Source organism: Micrasema longulum, unplaced genomic scaffold (assembly GCF_059751315.1).
Source record: "Micrasema longulum isolate JH-2025_06_02 unplaced genomic scaffold, ASM5975131v1 h1tg000211l, whole genome shotgun sequence".
In the NCBI taxonomy this organism is placed as follows: Eukaryota; Metazoa; Arthropoda; class Insecta; order Trichoptera; family Brachycentridae; genus Micrasema; species Micrasema longulum.
Genome location: NW_028277416.1, coordinates 36152 through 57723, shown reverse-complemented (window position 1 = coordinate 57723; position 21572 = coordinate 36152). Strand labels below are relative to the sequence as shown.

Below are 21572 nucleotides of genomic sequence, written 5' to 3'. Positions count from 1 at the left end.
GGTCCAATTTTTATTAGTTCTCTCATTAAATTAACAAAGTAGGGTAAAAAAATACTGCTTTGGGAACCCTCACGAAACGTCCATTTTGTTTTCTTCGACAATCTGACAGATGGCAAATAATTCAATTTTTAAGTAATGCATTTGCTTCTTACACATGCATTCGCTTATTACACGTGAAATGTGATCCCATCCTCTTTCCTTGAGTCATTGACAGGCTTACAATACTTGAATTTCTACAGAACGGGTATGAATATACATCATCAAATATATTTGATGAAAATACATTCAACTGATGTATCTTTATGCATAAAAAGATAAATACATAGGTAACTTAGTGTGATTTAATTTATTTATTTCGCTACATACACTTATATCAAAATATTTATGCCTTAAACTGTTGAAGAGTTTGTATGGTTATATAAAATACAGTATTGTTGAAATAGAAATTAAAATATCAACATAACCTCAAAGTAACAAAACAAGATTTACCTGAATTCTGGGCCAGTTTTGCGAGCCGGAATCAATATATTTTGGTGATTCACATATTGCAGTCCTTTTGGTTTTCAATTGTTCATTTATCAAGCGTTTTCGACTATTTAAAACAACGGCCTTAGGCGAAATGGCGCTTCAATTTTGAACAACTGTCAAATTTATTTTTGCCCCCCTCCCCCCTCCTTGGAACCCGAATCTAACGATATTTTTTTTTGAATTTACCTATTTTCGCTTGATCCAGTCTGGCAACCCTGCTCCTGGGTCGGGAACTAACTTCGAGGCGTGAGCGTGTTGTTCCCCGAACTGAAAAATGGTCGAATTAATACCCGCTACAGTTTTGTTCCGTACAACCATCCGGCCAGTAATCAATAGTTCTTGTCAACTTTAGATTCAGGGCGCTGGAACGACCCCCACACGCCACGGTTGTAGGACCTCGCTCCACGGTAGAATAATCCCGTGCGCGGTTGGATGTCCCGCACACTGGTGGCGATTCGACGGCCCGCACGCGTTGGCGACGGTTCGAAAATACCGTTGGCGTGCGGTCGGTTGACCGCACACGCTTCCCTGCCTCAAGCAGCTCGCAGCTGGACCCCGAGAGCGTCCAGTCATCGGCGGCTCCTACACGGCCCCTACACCAGCCCCGGTGATGCGGCCAGCGACCTGCGCTCCGCCCGCGTGTAGCAGGCGGCCCCACGATGTTCCCCCACACCACCGTCCGTCGTATCAGATAAGCTCCATATTCCTTTCCATATGCATTACGCTTCGTGTAGAGTCATTTACTGGTAATCACAGCCCCAGCTGGTTAAATCTATTAGCTGGTACCATAACCTGTAATGTTTGGGCCAAGAGCCATCAACGTAAAATTCCACTAATCCATTGTTTGCCCCTATTACTGTTCCGCCTTGTATGCCTGTCAATGCCCTTTATTGAAATACATTGTAAATGTAAAGCAAACTGTTATTATTAAAATAGATAGTCCCCCTACACCATCGAGGAACCCAGGCGAGGAAGCCGTCCACTACAAAGTAAAAGAATCCACTACCTGAGAAGGTCTCATGTTCTACTAGTATTGCTCTGCTATTCCGTGGTCCAACTCTGAGAGAGAGACTGCAACTTCTTTTTTCTATACGTTACAGTATTTAGTAATGCATAGAAAACTATAATTGGCCTATAATTTTGGGTTTATTGGTAAATATTTATTTTTTTGTTATTTGCCGTTTTCTTCAAATAAATAAAAATAGCTCAAAACTCTTCAACAAAAAAACAAAGGAAACATAACTGCTAAGGACTTGGAATACAGTGAAACTAAGCAACCAATATACATAAATGATAAACTAACTCCCGCTAACAAACGACTGCTCTGGCTCGCTTGTCTTCTGTCCAATTTCTTGAGCGCGGTGTCGAACGCCGCAGCCTAAAATCCAAATTTAACAATATTTTTAAAATTCAAAAAAGTAATAAAAAACGAAAAAAATACATGTATGTAAGTACTCATATACACACATACATAAATGATTACATGTATTATTTATTTTACTGAAGTCGACAATGATATAAAAACATACAAAATATACAGTTTAAAGACAGACCCGCGAAGTTTCCAAATAAAATCATACCTAGATATTAAATTGTGGTACAACAAAAGTGTGTTTATTTGTATAAGAGTGAGTGTAGAGGTGTGTTTGTGTATTTGTGGGGTAATAAGTATTCAGGTGTGTGTAAGTGTGAGCATCATTAAAAAGCAAGTGGGATTGTATCGTAACCAGAAAGAATGAGTCTTAATTTATTTAAAAATAAATGTATGTTTGTATAATTTAAAAATTGTTTAATATTTTATTGATTTTATTATTATTTTGTTTTGCATTTATTGTTTCTTTTTATGTTATTTTGTAAACTTGCCAAACATAAGAGCCAGACTCTTTTTTGGCAAGTTCAACCTTACGTGTCCCATTTTTTTACTGAATGTATTGTTAATTTTACACTCATTTGTTTATAAATTTATATACAATCCATAAATCTTCTAATCATCCTTTTTTGCATAAACACTCTGCTTTCCATTCTTTGATACATCGGCTTACTTCAATACAACTAAATAAAAATAATTTTGACTTAGAATTAAATACTATAAAGAGTATTGCTTTCAATAATGGCTATGAACTAAATTTTATTGAAAATATTTTGAATAAAAACTTACATTAAACTATAGGAAAAAATAGTTATACAGTTCCCAAAATATTTCCAATAAAAATGAGAACTGGCGTAGAATTTTGTACATTAATTCATTTTCTAATAATATAGCGCAAATTTCACCTAACAGTATTAGGCCAGCTTTTTATACTAATAAAAACATAGGTAAAATATTAACAAATTGTAAAGATAAGGATGATAAATTAAATCATTCGGGAATTTATAAATTAAATTGTTAAAATTGCCCAAATTTCCATATTGGAAAAACTTCACGTAAATTTAAAGTTAGAATCAAAGAACATATAAGATGTCTGAGTAATAATATTTTTTCAGAATTGGCAAATCATCTTATATCCGAAAACCATGAATTTAATCAAGAAACGTGTGTAGACATTTTGCATGTCAATAAAAATGGTTTTCGTTTAGATAATTTAGAACGATTAGAAATTAGTAAAGCCATTAATCAAAAACTTCAAATAATAAATAATAAATTAAATTTAACTTCGAGTCCTCTTTTAAAACTATTCCCGTTATGATTAATTTTATCTTCTTTCTCTCTCTTTCTTTAAATTTTCTGTCTCTTTCGTACAATATTTTATTATATAAATAGCAACGCGTGTAATTATAAGTTAGTTAAATCCCCGACGACGAGGTAGTAACCTCGAAACCGGTCGAAGTGTAATTAAAAAAATTAAGTGGTTTATACAAATTTATAAACAAATAAGTGTAAAATGTCATACCACAAAGTGAAAAATGTTTTTGATAACAATAATGTATTGTTAATTGTTTATTTATGCTAATTAAGGTTTTTATTTTAAAAATATAAAAAAAATATTTAGGATGATTCTTTTAGAACATCAATAATGTAAGTTATTTGTTAGAATTAATAAATAAAAAAAGTTCACTATAAAAAATATGTATTTAAATTAAAATATAAATAACTTTTACAAAACTACCTATAAGTTCTTTTTGTACTGCCATACCGAGTCGTTAATTTGTATCGAGATCTAATCGTTGCTCATTTACCAGTATGGAAAGTAACTGCTCGGTCGATTGGTGATTTTCTCGCAGCATTTGTTGTATATTTCTTAATTTGAAACAAGGGCGTATGCCTTGCACTTGTGCTTTATGAGTCGACATGTGTACTTTTAAATGCTTTTTGAGCACATTTTAATTGGCACACCGAGCATGAGAATAGTTTCTGCCAAAATGAGTAAACATGTGTCGCTTTAAATGTATTTTTTGAGAACATTTAAATTGGCACTCTGAGCATGAGAATGGCTTCTCACCAGAATGAGTTAACTTGTGTCGTTTTAAACCTCCTTTTAGAGAACATTTGAATTGGCATTCTGTGCATGAGAATGGCTTCTCACCAGAATGAGTTAATTTGTGTCGTTTTAAATCTCCTTTTAGAGAACATTTAAATTGGCATTCTAAGCATGAGAATGGTTTCTCGCTGGTATGTGTCAACTTATGTAATTTTAATTGGTTTTTATAAACACATGTATATTGGCACTCTGTGCATGAGAATGGTTTATCACCAGCGTGTGTAAACTCATGTGATTTTAATTGGCTTTTACGAGAACATGCATATTGACACTCTGAGCATGAGAATGATTTCTCGCCAGTATGAGTCAACATGTGTCGTTTTAAATCTCTTTTTTGAAAACATTTAAATTGGCACTCTAAGCATGAGAATGGCTTCTCACCAGAATGAGTTAATTTGTGTCGTTTTAATACTCCTTTTAGAGAACATTTAAATTGGCATTCTAAGCATGAGAATGGTTTCTCGCCAGAATGAGTAAACATGTGTTGTTTTAAATTTCCTTTTCGAGAACATGTATATTGACACTCTGTGCATGAGAATGGTTTCTCGCCAGTGTGAGTCAACACGTGTAATTTTAAATGGGGTTTTCGAGAACATGTATATAGACACTCTGAGCATGAGAATGGTTTCTCCCCAGTATGAGTGAACATGTGAGATTTTAAATCACCTTTTCGAGAACATGTATATTGACACTTTGAGCATGAAAATGGTTTCTCGCCAGTATGCATCAACATGTGTCGTTTTAAATCTCTTTTTTGAAAACATTTAAATTGGCACTCTAAGCATGAGAATGGCTTCTCACCAGAATGAGTTAATTTGTGTCGTTTTAAATCTCCTTTTAGAGAACATTTAAATTGGCATTCTAAGCATGAGAATGGTTTCTCGCCAGAATGAGTAAACATGTGTTGTTTTAAATTTCCTTTTCGAGAACATGTATATTGACACTCTGTGCATGAGAATGGTTTCTCGCCAGTATGAGTCAACATGTGTAATTTTAAATGGGGTTTTTGAGAACATGTATATAGACACTCTGAGCATGAGAATGGTTTCTCGCCAGTATGAGTCAACATGTGTCGTTTTAAATCTCTTTTTTGAAAACATTCAAATTGGCATTCTAAGCATGAGAATGGTTTCTCGCCAGAATGAGTAAACATGTGTTGTTTTAAATTTCCTTTTCGAGAACATGTATATTGACACTCTGTGCATGAGAATGGTTTCTCACCAGAATGAGAGAACATGTGTCGTTTTAAATCGCCTTTTTGAGAACATGTATATTGACACTCTGAGCATGAGAATGGTTTCTCACCGGTGTGAGAAAACATGTGCAGTAGCAAAATACTCTTCTTTGAACATTTAAATTGGCACTCTGAGCAGGCGATATATTTTTGGGTTGCCTGTAAACCTGAAACAAAAACAAGATGAATGTATGAAATCTCTTTGAATATTATTTTTAATTGACCACGCCCGAGTATACTCTGAGGAAAATAAATAATTCTACGAACCACGAGAGCTGTTCTCTAGTTTCTTGCGTTAAGAAGGAATTACTAATTAAGTAAGATGAATAAAAAGGAATATTTTTTTAAGAATTTCTTTTATTTCTTGACCCACACTGTGCAACATAATAAATCAACCTTTAGTTCCATTTTGTGCCCGAAATGGTTTTTATGAAGAACTTATATAGACAGTGGTCAGGTCAAATGCTTTAAACTACAATTCCGGTAAAATCGGTTTCAGAATTTTAATTATGTTTATAATAAATTCCTTAGGTTTTATTCACATTTTGGCAGAAGTATTTGAACTGCAAACTTCTACTGATTTTAATCCTTTTGAGAAAAAATGTGATTAGATTGTTGGTTAAAAACATGTTATGAAATAATGAAATCGCTTCTTCCAGATTCATGGATTAATACTTCTTAAACACGGTTGATATAGTAAAATTCAGTCATAATTTATTCAATTTACTTATTCCTTATTTTTATTATTACAGAAGCCCGAACCCAGAACCTTTGGTATCTTAGCGGTCTAAGCGCCTACACTCTTGCGCATCTAGGTAATCTCATAACGTCAGGGCGCGCTACGGGCGACGGACGTGCGTCACCCTATTGTTACTAGAAACGGAGGAATGTATGATTTGGGGTCAAAATTGACTAATTCGATTGATTAAAGTAAGAGTAAAATCGTAATATTTAATTGTTTTTTAGTAACTAATCGTCGCTATGGCGGGGTTACTGAGGGATGATCAAATTGAACAACTTTTGGAAGAAGAAGATCAAGAGTCTGGCTCTGAGTTCGATCATCATGATGCAACAACTGCCTGTGATTATGAAAACATCAGTGATTGTGAGGAAGCGGAGGTACTTAGCAGTTTAGAAGGCAGTGCTATAAAAGGAGATATTGAATCTTCTAGTTCAAGCAGTGAGATGTTTCGGGAGATGTTCAAGAAGAGGAGGAGGAAACTGGACAAACTTCTGATTTCTATAGAGGTAAAAATAGATTCAAGCTGTCTTAAAACCCGCCTAGCTCGTCCCGCGTTAGACAGCACAATATCATCACACATCTTCCTGGCCTCGCAGGAAAAGCGCGTCATAAAATAAATATGTCTGAAATTGTGTCCTGGCAATAGGTGTTTCCTGACGATCTTATACGAGTTGTGTGTCTTCACACGAACCAAAAAATTACAGAATTTACCGAGAAGTATAAAAATCAGGGAGCGCATGCTGATTATGTAAGTTTGTCGGAAATGAAAGCGTCTATGGGACTTATGTTGCTTGCTGGAGTTTTTAAGTCTGAACACGAAGATGTTGGACAGTTTGTGGGCTACTAAAAGAACATATTGCTATGTCAATCACTTTATTGTTAGAGCATTTGCTTTAGCCAGTCATTTTTTTGTTTTCTATGATCTTAGAAGAAGTTCCTGATTTGTGTAATGTTAATTATATACGTAAACGTTAAAAAGGAGGTTTGTTATGTTATTTTTTAGTTTTCATAAAAATAAGAGTACCTAAAGTTGCGTCTTGGAAAATAAATGTGTGAAAAAGGATGTTAGCTTATTTGATAATAAGACATGTGATCTCTGATTAAAATGCGCCAAAAACTATAAAAAAGTTCAAATTATAAACTCTTTTTTCTTAAATAAAACAAAAATTTAAAAAAAACATAAATGTCTTTTATCAATTCATGAATTTTTATTGGGGTCATTTTCGACCCTCGATACCAGTTACGTTGTTTTTTGTGGCGATACCAGCTTAGTTTTAATTTACTTATTTCTTTTTTATGATGACAGAAGTTTTCAATAAAAAAGTTGAAGTATTTCTAGAATAAAATGAGCTTCGGAGAAAATGGCTCAGTACTGCCCGATAACCGATTATGATCTAAACCAGGGATCTCCGAACTACGGCCCGAAATGAAATATGTATCGTAACTACGTATTCCAGTAGCTGTAAGTTTCCGCTGTTTGCAGATGTGGATCTTGAAGTAGGCCACACATAAACATATTCTTATACGTGCTCTAATAATAACAATGTTTATATATTTCATTTATAAGTTGTTAAGCACATATTTCTTTACCTTCAGTTTGAATTTTGGATATTTTTTTATTCATAAATTAATGTTTTTTCCCACATCATAATATTGTTTTACGGCCATTTGTATACATATATATCTATATTTTTAAATAAATCTTTATTATATTATATAATTTTAACTGAACCCAATTACTACAATTTTAGAGAATATTTTCCACGACTTGTTTTAACTTTATTCAGTTAATCATTTTTTATTGCAATAAAAACGTTACTTCTATTCGTTTGTTATCTATATTTATGTCTTTTGTTTTATTTATAATTTATTTATGATACATGGCATGAATAACACAACACTCAGTTCGTGTGTGCAACTGTGCGCGAGTCCTCCGCGTACCATCATCCATCACAGTCCGCAGACGTAACCTCGGAGCAGATAATGTGAAAGGAAGTATCACTTACTTGAAGGTATTTCCCTGTTACGAGAGGAATCTAAACACTCTTGTTTAATGTCGGGGTAGTCGAAATCCATCTCCGTGAAGATAAGTATATCACTGGTTATCCTAGGCAGGTCAGAGCTGGTCACCGGTTCAGCCTTCAGCTCCTGGCTTATACAGGGACGTGGCGCCCCTTCCCCGGTACGGAGAATGTCCTCTTCTACATCGCCAGTCCCCGGCTCAACCTTAATATTCACTGAAGCGATTTCCATTTTTAATAGTTAATATCCTGAAAATTGCACAAATAATTAACATTATATCTAGTAAGAGTTACAGCCTTTTAAGAGGCAAGTGCTGATAAGCAGAGATGATCTCCCGTACCCGTTATGCCAGTCATTCACTAAATCTTGTAATTTGCCAGTCATTCACTATATCTTGTAAACCTGTGTTTCATGTAAATGTAGAGTTGAAATGTTACCAAACATTACCTATATTGTCATGATATATGGTATCATCCAGTATTAATACTTCCCTAAGCAGCATATATCAATTGAGATCACCGCTGGCAACGGGCGATAAAAAATACTTCTCACACAAACATTTTTTGAATAAGAGACGGCAATACATAATAAAATAGATAAACCTACCATTTAAACATCTATTATGATCAATATTTTGAGTTTGTCCAAATTTTTGTAGACAAGGACTGGATTCAACTCCCTGGGGAGCTGTTTATATTAACATTTTACAACAGAGATGAAGAACATTCAAGAGAAGGTAATAGGTAATGTAAAGTAAATATGCACGTAAATATAAACGCAAAGTGAATATGGAATTGTATTTTGATAAAGAGTGTGAATAAATAAATAAAATAAAAAAATAAAAAAATAAAGTGGCCACTTAAACCAGCCATTGACAGGTCATAAGCCCTGTATCTACAGATGCCTAGACTTCTATATTACCTTCTCTTGAATGTTCTTCATCTCTGTTGTAAAATGTTAATCTTTAATGATGCCTGGTTCCCTCACATATCCAGAATACATATGATCAATTCTCACCAGGGGTGGTATTCTGGATCTTCTCAACCCCGTAGAGACTGAGAAATTTGAAGTTTTTTTTGCTTTATATAATGGTCACACTGATGATTTAACGTCAAGTGGTGTATAAAACTGCTTCTTGTTCTTGTTTTTGGTAATGCTGATAGTCGCAATAATGGTCTAAATAAAAAAAAACATATATAGTTGCACGTGTTTGTATTTGTTTGACGTTTGATCATGAGAGTGGCCATTATATGAAGCAAATAAAATATAAAATTAAATCTTCAAATTAATCACTCTCTAGGGCATAGAGAAGATCCAAAATACCACCCCATACAATCACATACTAAAGACATATATCCTGATCCAAGTAAAACAAAGGAACAATCACAAATTATACCTACTCACTACTCAGGGTAATAGCCAGGGGCTGTGACAGCCGTAATAGCAATCGCATAACGTCAAACTATAACAAGTATAGGAACTTGAGAGGTAGAAAGGGTTGCCAAGGAAAAGGATCGTATTAAACGACGGGTAGGAACTAGGTAACTTGTTATTGATGCGACATATACACACGTGTCGAAAATATCTATTATTAAAACTTGTTTCCCGTAAAATAAGCAGCTGTTTTTCATCATGAAATCAATCTTTCTTTGTTTTGAGAAATAACGCGACGATATTTGAAAATATTTCAATATGAATAAAAATAATGTTCCAATGCATGGTTTTTTGTTCTAGGATTTCTCAAACTGGCTTAACGTTTATTGTTATAATGTGTAGAGTTGAAATGTTAACGGGCATTACCTGCATTGTCACGATCTAAGTATATACCCTGAGGTAATATTTCGGCTCCCGGCCAGATGTGCGAGTACATACCATCCAGTATCACACACACATCAACGCTGTGTGTGCTTCTGATCTATATGTCTGGAGATAATATCTCGGCTCCTAGCCAGTATCGTCCAGTATTAATACTCCCCTAAACAGTATATCGCAATCGACATCACTGCCGTCACCCGGCGATACAAACACTTCTCACAAAAACATATTCCGGTTGATAAGAGACGACACTTTATAATGAAAGAGTTTTACCTACAATTTAAACTTCAATAGTGTTGCCTGGACGCCTCTCGTATCCAGAATACATATGATCATCTCCTGCCAGGTGAGATGCAATCACGGACATAATATATATATCGTGATACAATTGAATCAAAGGAAAAATCTTAAATTATACTTACTCCCCTGCCTGTGACAGCTGTAATAGCAACCAGAAATAACGTGGAAACAAGTAAAGCAACTTAAGAGGCAGAAAGGGCTGCCATAGAAAAGGGTGGTATTAAAAGACGGGTAGGAACTTGGTATTGATGCGAGATATATTATATAAGTGTCCAAAATATTCATCATTTGGAATTAACGCGGTGGCATTTGGAAATATTTTTAAACGAATCAATGTAACCTGCCAAACTATTTTCGTAATAATAACCTTTCAGTTCACGTTCGCCCATTTTCAATGGATTCACATTTAATTACCACAGTTAATAATAAATAGATTTAAATAAAATTTACCCGAACCTTTCTTACTACGATAATATTTTCCTTCTGTTGTTAAAGTAATTTGGATTGGGTTGGTAAAAAAATATTTAGCTTACGTAAAAGTACAATATATTTTTTCTTACGTGCTAAAACTTGTTTTTAAAATTCAAAGTGTTTGCAGAGATATTGACTGTATCACGGGGGGTATAATTTTAATATAATAATAAAATGTTTTTAATGGGGTAGTTTTGGTTATTTGGAGAGTGGCGATGAGAGAAAAATTAAGATGATGTTTGATTACCTCGGAGGCTGTAAAAAATTAAGCTCCGCGTTCGCAGGTATGAATAGACAGAATCTGTCCGTCTCTCCGCTAACTGAGAGAAAGCGGGAACATCCGCTGAACGGAATCTTGAGATGAATTAGAAGATCGCGTCTTCCTGGTACCTTATCGAATATGTGGAATAGTAAGTTACTTTGCTAAGTGTTTCCCATTTTTATTCCCCGTCGTGATAACGCAATTAAGATTTCAACTAAATGAATTTAAAGCCCAATTGAAAATAAAAAAAACTTAAATCTATTCTGAAAACGAGTAAATTGGAAGAACATTTTAAAAGCTTGAATGTTTTATGTACCTTTGTTTATTTAACTAGAACATGATAATAATCTTAGAACTAGTTACAAACATGAGAGAAAGAAAAATACTTACAGATCTAGGTCCTTAACTAATGCAGTTCCTAATTGTCACTCTTCACTAATATCTTAATTCTAACACAATGGTGGTTTCACTTATGTGGAGAGATGACGGATGGTGGTCCGGATGCTGTGTTCGGACGAACACATGCTGGGCGATGTCTTGGGCGAAGAACTGCCTTGGATAGAGCCTTGGGCGGCTCTCGGGATTCGGTCCCGTGGCGATGGTGATGGCGACAGCCAGCTGGAAGACTGGCCGGCCGTGGGCTGGACACACGCGCTGGCGGTGTAGAAACTGGCATTTCTTTGGAGGACGATGGATGTCCTGGATGTGGAGGAACCTTCGCGGCTAGAAGGCGGCCTCCGATGACCCTCGTGGAGTAGTCGGATTCCACGAGGTTGCTATGTAGCACTGGCTACCGTGTACACTCACTGCACTTAAACTCCCTAAATTCGACTTCCACGCTGCATCGTCTCCGCGATCGACGGTACGATCGCGTAAACTCGACTCACTTCTTCGACTGTCGACCGACTCTTGGTCGACTCTTCTTCCTGGCTCTTTTCCGACTCTTTTTGTTCCGACTGTTTGGGGTGGTTTTATAACTCTCAAATTAGGAGGTCTCTCCTTCTCTCTTTCACTTATTGCCCATTGTCTCTTTTCCACACTTATTTATAAACCTCTCGTCATATTTAAAACTAAAATATTATGTTCCGCATATTGTTTCTTATAAAACTAAATTATATTTAACTACATAATATTAAATACGATTAAAACTAAATTATTAAAAATAAACATACACTAAACGTAGAATATTAAATCATTTAACTAATTTATACCTATGAAGTTTAGAAAAGGAATCACTAATTAAAAACTTGGAAATGATTCGCCTCCTAGTGTAGTGGTCGGCGCGTTCACCTATCATACTTGAGGTCCTAGGCTCGATTCCTGGCAAGGCGGATGTAAAATACCTTCATACATATTATAAAATAATCGCCGATACGTTGCGATTGGCGCACTGGTGCCTTATGTACCACGGACGTGGATTAGAAAATGATGGCGCAAAAGTTAATTAGAGTTTTAAGTTAATATGTGGCTAGTTGGAATAATCGGCGCGCGTACAATTGAAGATGTATGAAATTTTAAAAAGAAAGGTTTGTATGTATCTCAGAGGAATTAATTGTTCGTTTTATTTTTGTCATTTTTAAATAAGTTTTTTAAAATACAAATATTATTTTAATGGGCGTGGGTTTGCAATTTATTATTCAAAAAGGTAATGTTTTCCCCAGCGGAAAACATGGGTCAATATTTATTGTTAAAGTGATTGTTTTCAATTAAAAGGGGTTTTGGAATTCCAGGTTATTCGCCGCTTGGTCATTTGAATTTAACCCGAGGTCGTAATTGACATTAACAATGGACGAAATATTTGTGAATACCTAGTAACGGCTCTGGTAAATGGGGATTTATTTTAATGTATTTATTTGTAAAGGCGGAAATTAAAACGGGGTTCTTTTTAGAATTGGCTGGCATAAACTAAAAGGTTATATTTAAATTCATTATTGCTGAGAAACCCCAGATTATAGAACAATAAATTATATTGGAAATTTATATTTAAATTCGTATTGAAATAATTGAAAACATCGCCGCATTTTTCCCAATACAAACATGGTTAATTTATAATTTAAAACGAAAATACCTGCTTATTTTTACAGGCAAAAGATTTTAACTCCTGAATATTTTAAACAGGCATGTTTAGCTCGTATCAAAGTCTTATTCTAACATGGATTTTATTTCTAGCAAGTCACGATAAGAAAAAAGTCGTGTGTTTAGTGTAAGTAACCGTAGTACAAAAAAATATAGCAAATTAATACTGATTTTCTTACAAACAAGTGCGAAAATGGAAACATGGTTAGAAAATTAGAAAATACCACCCGTATTACGGATTCGCATGTAAAATTGCAATTAGCTGTTATTGTGTTAATATTTCAGATCGGGTGGATTTGATTTTATTATTATTAAGTACACAAATAGGCTAGCAGCAGACCCATAAACAAACTTCACTTTATTTTATTGTTGAATGATGAATTTTATTATATAATATACATTTTTATTTTACCTGTGCCGACATAACTACAAAAAACAAAAGCATTTTATTTCAACCATCACACACGTCCGCTAGATCCCAGCGCCCATTAAGTCATTCCGAATTAGTAGTCGAATGAAAGTAGTCGGCGTAAAGCTCGCCCATTGGTTGTTTGTAGTTGAATGAATTTTACGCACGCCTATTGGTCTATTTGCATTCGAGTGTATTCATACTGCATTCAGGCTTTCATTCGACCGAATTTAGTAATTGAATGTAGTCGACTACTTTCACCGCTACTTTGTCTTAAAAGCAAACAAAGAAAGTAATGGATCACAGGACTTCTCAACTTAAAAAGTGGAAGGAGTAACAAAGGAACTCCTGAAGCTATAAATAGCCGGTCACATAATCCAAACGCCCACTTTCCAAACAAACTCCGGGAACAAAACAGACGCCGACTGTCATCTCAAAGTACGCACGTGCAAACCGCAACCTTAATTGTGTTTTATAAAATCCTAGTCATTCTAAAAACAGGAAAAGCCGGCACCAACAGTTACTGTCGACCCTTTACATTTGAACTCGGGCGAGTAATTTCTGCTTCAAGTTGAGAAACAACTTGCGTAACTAAATTCTAATTTTTAATACTCGATCTCAGGGCGACCTGGTACAGGCCCCCGCGGCTAACCTTCCACGAGGCACGCCATCCCGCCTCTGGGCCGCCGGCTCCGCTCACCGAGCACGACGATGACCGACACCGCTTAAAGGACACCCGTTCTTGCGCCGCTCCGGGCTTGACTGTGTCTTCAAACCATCAAGCCGTGAGCCGGCTCCTTCGGCCGCTCGGCCTGCCTTCAAAATCCACCTCGGCGCCCCCAGGCACATACCCAGCACCGCTCTGTGTGGTCCTCTCGATATATATTTCCTCACTTTAAATAAATTTTAAGAAAATGGACCCCGAATTAAAATAATCATTAAAACTTAATCTAACTGCACCAAATATTCAATTTTTTTGTACACTTTAATATTGTAATTATTTTCTCTTGTTTCAAAGAAGACAGACGGGAGGGCTGATCTGGGGTTCCTCCGTATGGATCCGCCGGCGAAAGGATTTTTAAGTCCGAGTAAACAAAAAAACCTTTTCTATGAGTTTTTTTTTATTTAATTATAATTGTAATAATTTATTTATTTTTTACGTGTGGAATGAATGATGCGGTGTGGCTTATAAAAAGAACGCTTTTCTTCTTCTTCTTTTTTTGACATTGTATATAGTAATGTAAAGAAAACTACAATTTGCCTATAATTTTGGTTTATTGGTAAATATTTTTTCTGTTATTTGCTGTTTTCTTTAAATAAAAAAAATAAATTATAATAGCCCAAAACTCTGCAACAAAAAAAAACAAAGGATACATAACTGCTAAGGACTTGGAATACAGTGAAACTAAGGAACAAATATACATCAACGATAAACTAACTCCCACTTATAAATAACTGCTGTGGCTCGCTTGTCTTTTGTCCAATTTCTGGAGCGCGGTGTCGATATGAGTTTGATAGATTGTTTTGCTGATCTTTTTGTACAATGTGGCCCGGGTTTGTGCATATCAGCTACAGAGCCTCTTTCTTCAAAATCATCACCAAACGATAAATAGTGCGTTTTGATTTCGCAGTTTTTCAACCCAAATGTTTAATGTTTTTATTACACACGTTATAAAGCGTACTGGGTATACTGCCCGTCACGCGTGCGCGCGCCGCTGCCGAGCAGAGGGGGTAATCGATTTCAGTCAATTCGGCTTCACACACTTCCTCTATCAGCAACATGAGTCAAAATTTTGTTTATAAGTAAACATGTGTACTTTTAAACTACCTTTTTGAGCACATTTTAATTGGCACTATGGCATAAGAATGGTTTCTCACCAGTTTCAGTCAACATATGTGAATTTAAATGGGTTATTTGAGAAAATGTGTATTGACACTTTGAGCATGAGAATGGTTTTTCGCCAGTATGAGTAAAAATGAGTCATTTTAATTCGGTTTTTTTAGAACATGTATATTGACATTTTGAGCATGAGAATGGTTTCTCGCCGGTATGAGTGAACATGTGTCGTTTGAAATCTCCTTTTCAAGAACGTGTTTACACTCTGAGCACGAGAATGGTTTCTCGCCGGTTTGTTTCAACTAATGTAATTGTAGTTGGCTTTTACAACATTTATATCGACGCTCTTAACCAATGTTCTCTCTTTTCTCTGAAAATGGTTTCTCACCAGTATGTTTTAATACGTGTTTTTTTAAATTGCGTTTTGCACAACATTTATACTGGCAGTCGGAGCATGAGAATGGTTTCTCGCCAGTATGAGTCAACATGTGTTTTTTTAAATTGCCTTTGCGAGAAAACATAGATTGACACTCTGAGCATGAGAATGGTTTCTCGCCAGTATGAGTCAACATGTGAGATTTTATTTGGGCTTTTTGAGAAAATGTATATTGACACATCGAGCATGAGAATGGTTTCTCACCAGTATGTGTTAACACGTGTCGTTTTAAATTGCGTTTTGCAGAAGATGTATACAGGCACTCGGAGCATGAGAATGGTTTTTCGCCAGTATGAGTCAACATGTGTTTTTTTAAATTGCCTTTGTGAGAAAACATAGATTGACACTCTGAGCATGAGAATGGTTTTTCGCCAGTGTGCGTCAACGTGTGTGATTTTAGTTGGACGTTTTGGAAACATGTATATTGACACATCGAGCATGAGAATAATTTCTCGCCGGTATGAGAAAACATGTGTTTTTTTAAACTGACTTTACGAGAACATGTATATTGACACTCTGAGCATGAGAATGGTTTCTCGCCAGTATGAGTCATCATGTGTGATTTTAAACCGTTTTTTCGTAAACATTTAAATTGGCACTCTGAGCACGAGAATGGTTTCTCGCCTGTATGAGTGAACATGTGTTGTTTTAAATCGCTTTTTTGAGAACATTTAAATTTGCACTCTGAGCATGAGAATCGTTTCTCACCGGTGTGAGAAAACATGTGCCGTATCAAAAAACTCTTCTTTGAACATTTATATTGGCACTCTGAGCAGGCGAAATATTTTTGGATTGCCTGTAAACCTGAAACCAAAAACAAGATAAATGTTCAAATTTTTAAAAATATTATTTCAAATTAACCACGCCCGAGTATACTCTGAGGAAAATAAATAATTCTACCAGCCACGAGGGGTTTTTACTAGTTCCTTGCGTTAAGAAGGTATTACAAATTAAGTAAGATGAATAATAATAAATATTTTTTGAAGAATCTCTTTTATTTCTTGACCCACACTATGCAACATAATATATCAACTTTCTGTTCCATTTTGAGCCCGAAATGGTTTTTATGAAGAACTTATATCGACCGTCGTCAGGTCAAATGCTTTAAACCATAATTCCGGTAAAATCAGTTTCATAATATCATTAATTTTTTAAATCAATTGCCTAGGTTTTGTTCACATTTTAGCGGAAGAGTTTGAACTGCAAACTGATTCTAATCCTTTTGAGAAATTATGTGTTTAAGATTGTTTGTTGAAAACATGTTTGAAATAATGAAATCGCTTTTTCCGGATCCGTGGTTTAATACTTCTTAAACACGGTTGACATGTAAAAATTCAGTCATAGTTTATTTAATTAACTTATTCCTTTTTTATGATTACAGAAGCCCATTACTAGCTGTTCAGAAGGCAGTATTATAAACAAAGATATTGAATCTTCTAGTTCAAGAAGTGAAGATGTTCGGGAGATGTTCAAGAAGCAGAAGAAGTAGAATAGGAGGAGGAGGATACTGGACAAACTTCTGGTTTCTATAGATGTAAAAATAGATTCAAGCTGTCTAAAAACCCGCCTAACTCGTCCCGTGTTCTCACACTCACAGCACAAAATCATCACACATCTTCCTGATCTCGCAGGACAAGCGCGTCATAAAGTAAATGCGTCTGATATTGAGTCCTGGCAATTGTTGTTTCCTGATGATCTTATACAAGTTGTGTGTCTTCACTCGAACCAAAAGATTACAGAATTTACCGAGAAGCATAAAAATCAGGGAGCGCATGCTGATTATGTAAGTTTGTCGGAAATGAAAGCGTCTATGGGACTTATGTTGCTTGCTGGAGTTTTCAAGTCTGGACACGAAGATGTTGACAGTTTGTGGGCTGCAGATGGTACCAGCCGTGACGTTGACAAGTGTCAGCATTACGTATGTAAAGAACATATTGCTATGACAATCACTTAATTGTAAGACTTTTTATGTGAAATTTGTGACCCTTCTGTGAGCATTTGCTTGAGCCCGTCATTTTTTGTTTTCTATGGTCTTAGAAGAAGTTTCTGATTTTTGTTATTTTAATTATATACGTGAACGTTATAATGAAGGTTTGTTGTGTTCTTTTTTAGTTTTTATAAAAATGAATAAGTACCTACCTAAAGTTGAGTTTTAGAAAAAAACATAAATGTCTTTTTTTTAATTCATGAATTTTCATTGGGGTCTCTTTTAACTCCCGATACCAGTTACGTTGCTTTTTGTAGCGATACCAGATAAGGGTTAATTATACAACATTAAAGTATTTCTAGAATAAAATGAGCTTGGGAGAAAATGGCTCAGTACTACTCGATAACCGATTATGATCTAAAACTAGGGATCTCCGAACTACGGCCTGAAATGAAATATGTATCGTAACTACGTATTCCAGTAGCTGTAAGTTTCCGCTGTTTGCAGATGTGGATCTTGAAGTAGGCCACACATAAACATATTCTTATACGTGCTCTAATAATAACATTGTTTATAAATTTCAACGATTTTCGAATTTTTATACTTCTTTTTGGAAAATTGTTTTCAGGCGTTGCCTAGTAGGTGATTTGGTTCAGCAGGATGAATCTCACCCACGTGATAAAGGTTTCAGCTCTTTTACTTCACAAACACCTGTCAGCTCCATTTCAAGCAGAAAGAGGTGTGCGTCAATGTTGCATCTTGTCGCCGAAATTCTTCAACCTTTACGGTGAATATATCATGAGAAGAGCGCTGGATGGGTGGAATGGTGGTGTCAAAGTGGGGGGTCAACAAATATCAAATTTGAGACATGCAGACGACACGACACTGATTGCCAAAGATGAAACCGAGCTAGCAGAAGCCTTCAGACGGATAGACTTGGAGAGTGAGGCTCTGGATCTTAAAATAAATAAAAGTAAGACAAAGCTAATGGTTGTAGACAGAGCTGGCAGTCTCCTTAGGACGACAAGACAGATGCAAGACCTTGTACTGATAGATGACTTTGTGTACCTCGGCTCGCTTATCTCCAACAACGGCAGTTGCAGACCTGAGATTGGTAGCAGGATTCAAATGGCCAAAGAAGCAATGAACCGTTTGGAGAAGATTTGGCGAGATCGAGGTATATCAATAAACACAAAAAAGCGGTTTATGGAAGCCCTGGTATTCTCCGTTTTCCTATATGGGGCTGAAACGTGGACAATGCGTGCCTACGAGAGGAAAAGGATCGATGCATTCGAGATGTGGTGTTGGAGAAGGCTGATGCGAGTGCCTCGGACAGCCAGAAGGACGAATGCATCGATACTAGAAGAGCTCTATATTACAACTCGTCTATCAGTGGTGTGTTTGAGAAGGATACTGTCTTTTTTTGGACATATTGCTAGACGCGTGCCAGACAATCTAGAAAAGGCAATAATGTCTGGCCGAGTTGAAGGTAGGAGAAGCCGGGGTAGAATCCCATATAGATGGACTGACCTAAAGGTGGCTACGGGACTAAAATTTGATGAGTCAGTACGTCGGGCTGAGGACAGACTGGAGTGGAACAGACTAATTAGAAGTGTTCATGGTGATCACGATCCTCAGCATTGAGGGACCGACTTGGAAGAAGACTTCACAAAAGACAACATATGAAAGAATTGAGGAAATGGGGATGTTCAAACCAGCCACTCCAATCACTTAAGCCAGCCAACGACAGGTCATAAGCCCTGTAAATGCCTGGATTTCTATATTCCCATCAAAAAAACGTTTTCCCTCTCTGTTGAAATTAATTTTATATATTTCATTTATAAATTGTTTAGCATATATTTCTTTACCTTCGGTTAGAATTTTAATATTTTTTATTCATAAATTGAAGTTTTTTCCCACAACATAATATTATTTTACTGCCTTTTGTATATATATATATGTATATATTTAAGAAATAAACCTTTGTAACAAATTTTAAATAAACCCCATCATTTCAATTCTAGAGGCCATTTTCAACGAGTCGTAAATAACTCACTATTTGGAAATGGAAATTAAGTTGAGTTAGAGTGGGGTGTGAACCTCGCACCTTTGATTTTGAAATTTTGCGACTTCGCTATTTTTATAGATGGGAGTTTGGTTTTTACCGTTTCTCTGGTATTGTGATCATGTTCATGTCGATTTTGATCATTTATTTTCCAAAATTATGTTTTTTTTAGAATTTATAATATTTTACACAAATATCATCGATTTTAAAATGTTAGAGCTTTGTTTTGTAATATGGTTAGACTGTTTGAATTTTTTTCATTTAATTAATATAATATGCTGCTACAGTAGTTAATATGTGGTTCAATAATTGTGTTGTAAATAATTTCACAAGAGTCCTAATCATAAATCTTTCAATTCTTCCCAAAATTGAAAATATTCGATCGATCTTTTTCATTTCCATTTTAGAGTTTTGATGAAATGTTAATTTCAAATCCATCATTTCACCCAAATGTTTCATTTCCCTAACTTCATTAAGTTTTATATTTTCTATTACAATTGACAACGTTACTTCTATTCGTTTGGTTTCTATATTCGTGTATTTTGTTTTATTAATATTTCATTTATGATACATGGCATGAATAACACAACACTCAGTTCGTGTGTGCAACTGTGCGCGAGTCCTCCGCGTACCATCATCCATCACAGTCCGCAGACGTAACCTCGGAGCAGATAATGGGGAAGGAAGTACTTATCACTTACTTGAAGGTATTTTCCTGTTACGCGAGGAATCCAAACATTCTTGTTTAACGTCGGGATAGTCGAAGTCCATCTCCGTGAAGATAATTGTATCGCTGGTTATCTTAGGCGGGTCAGAACTGGTCCCCGGTTCAGCCTTCACTTCCTGGCTTAACGGGGACGTGGCGCCCCTTCCCCGGTACGGAGAATGTCTCCTTCTACATCGCCAGTCCCCGGTTCAGCCTTAATAATCACTGAAGCTATTTCCATTTTTATTAATAAATATCCTGAAAATTACACAAACTATTTACATCATATCTATGAAGGGTTTCACAAATAAGCCTTTTACGAGTCAACTGATGATAAGCAGAGACGATCTCTTGTAAGTTGTATAAACCTTTGTCAAATGTTAATTGTTACTGAGTGTAGAGTTGAAATGTTACCGAGCATTACCTGCATGTTATATGATCTAAGTATATAACCTGAGGTAATATTGGCGTTTAATCATGAGAGTGGCCAATATATGAAGCAAATAAAATATAAAATAAAATCTTCAAATTAATCACTCTCTAGGGCATAGAGAAGATCCAAAATACCACCCCATAATTATACCCATGCAAATATTCTAAATACCATAAAGTAAGGATCATGGCTTACATGATTATTGCCATAGTAAAAAAAAAAACAAACTGACGTACCTACCTATGTAGGTTTATAATTGGTTACTTTTTGAATCCGTAATACGGGTGGTATTTTCTAATTTTCTAACCATGTTTCCATTTTCGCACTTGTTTGTAAGAAAATCAGTATTAATTTGCCATATTTTTTTGTACTACGGTTACTTACACTAAACACACGACTTTTTTCTTATCGTGACTTGCTAGAAATAAAATCCATGTTAGAATAAGACTTTGATACGAGCTAAACATGCCTGTTTAAAATATTCAGGAGTTAAAATCTTTTGCCTGTAAAAATAAGCAGGTATTTTCGTTTTAAATTATAAATTAACCATGTTTGTATTGGGAAAAATGCGGCGATGTTTTCAATTATTTCAATACGAATTTAAATATAAATTTCCAATATAATTTATTGTTCTATAATCTGGGGTTTCTCAGCAATAATGAATTTAAATATAACCTTTTAGTTTATGCCAGCCAATTCTAAAAAGAACCCCGTTTTAATTTCCGCCTTTACAAATAAATACATTAAAATAAATCCCCATTTACCAGAGCCGTTACTAGGTATTCACAAATATTTCGTCCATTGTTAATGTCAATTACGACCTCGGGTTA

The 21572-nt window shown here is 35.5% G+C and overlaps 2 protein-coding genes and 1 long non-coding RNA gene across 5 annotated transcripts in view; 1 reads left to right on the top strand and 2 right to left on the bottom strand.

Moving 5' to 3' along the window:
• LOC148283678 (uncharacterized) overlaps positions 1-20546 on the bottom strand; it is a 79544-nt gene extending 58998 nt beyond the window's left edge. Inside the window, exons 1-2 of one of the 2 annotated variants that reach the window (XR_015825526.1) lie at positions 20305-20546; positions 14483-16415 (exon numbers count right to left, since the gene is read on the bottom strand). Coding sequence is in view for 1 of the 2 variants with exons in the window: in XM_088243428.1 (XP_088099554.1) it covers positions 20305-20374 (70 nt within the window). In the remaining variant the exon portion in view is untranslated. Of the gene's footprint in view, positions 1-14482; positions 16416-20304 lie in introns of those variants that run through there. The other variant, XM_088243428.1, reaches the window with a different exon arrangement.
• Positions 279-2168, top strand: LOC148283680 (uncharacterized). The gene is made up of 2 exons (XR_015825534.1): positions 279-326; positions 881-2168. It is a non-coding gene; the product is annotated as an uncharacterized LOC148283680 (long non-coding RNA).
• On the bottom strand, positions 3584-10278 carry LOC148283679 (uncharacterized). 2 transcript variants are annotated; one of them, XM_088243424.1, is made up of 3 exons: positions 10243-10278; positions 7990-8253; positions 3584-5408 (listed from the first exon to the last, which is right to left on the bottom strand). In XM_088243424.1, the coding sequence occupies exons 2-3, from the start codon at positions 8234-8236 to the stop codon at positions 3850-3852; spliced, it is 1806 nt and encodes a 601-aa protein (XP_088099550.1). In that variant the 5' UTR covers positions 8237-8253; positions 10243-10278; the 3' UTR covers positions 3584-3849. The 2 variants fall into 2 exon arrangements, with proteins under 2 accessions (XP_088099550.1, XP_088099552.1); XM_088243426.1 differs by lacking the exon at positions 10243-10278 and adding an exon at positions 10098-10232.
• Positions 20547-21572: the final 1026 nt, after the last annotated feature.

What these genes read in the sequence shown, in the direction of transcription:
- LOC148283679 (XM_088243424.1), bottom strand. Translation starts at nt 8,236, where the DNA reads ATGGAAATCGCTTCAGTGAATATTAAGGTTGAGCCGGGGACTGGCGAT. An exon ending in TAACAGGGAAATACCTTCAA is followed by an intron (nt 5,409 to 7,989) that starts GTAAGTGATACT and finishes TTTTTGTTTCAG; the next exon opens with GTTTACAGGCAACCCAAAAA.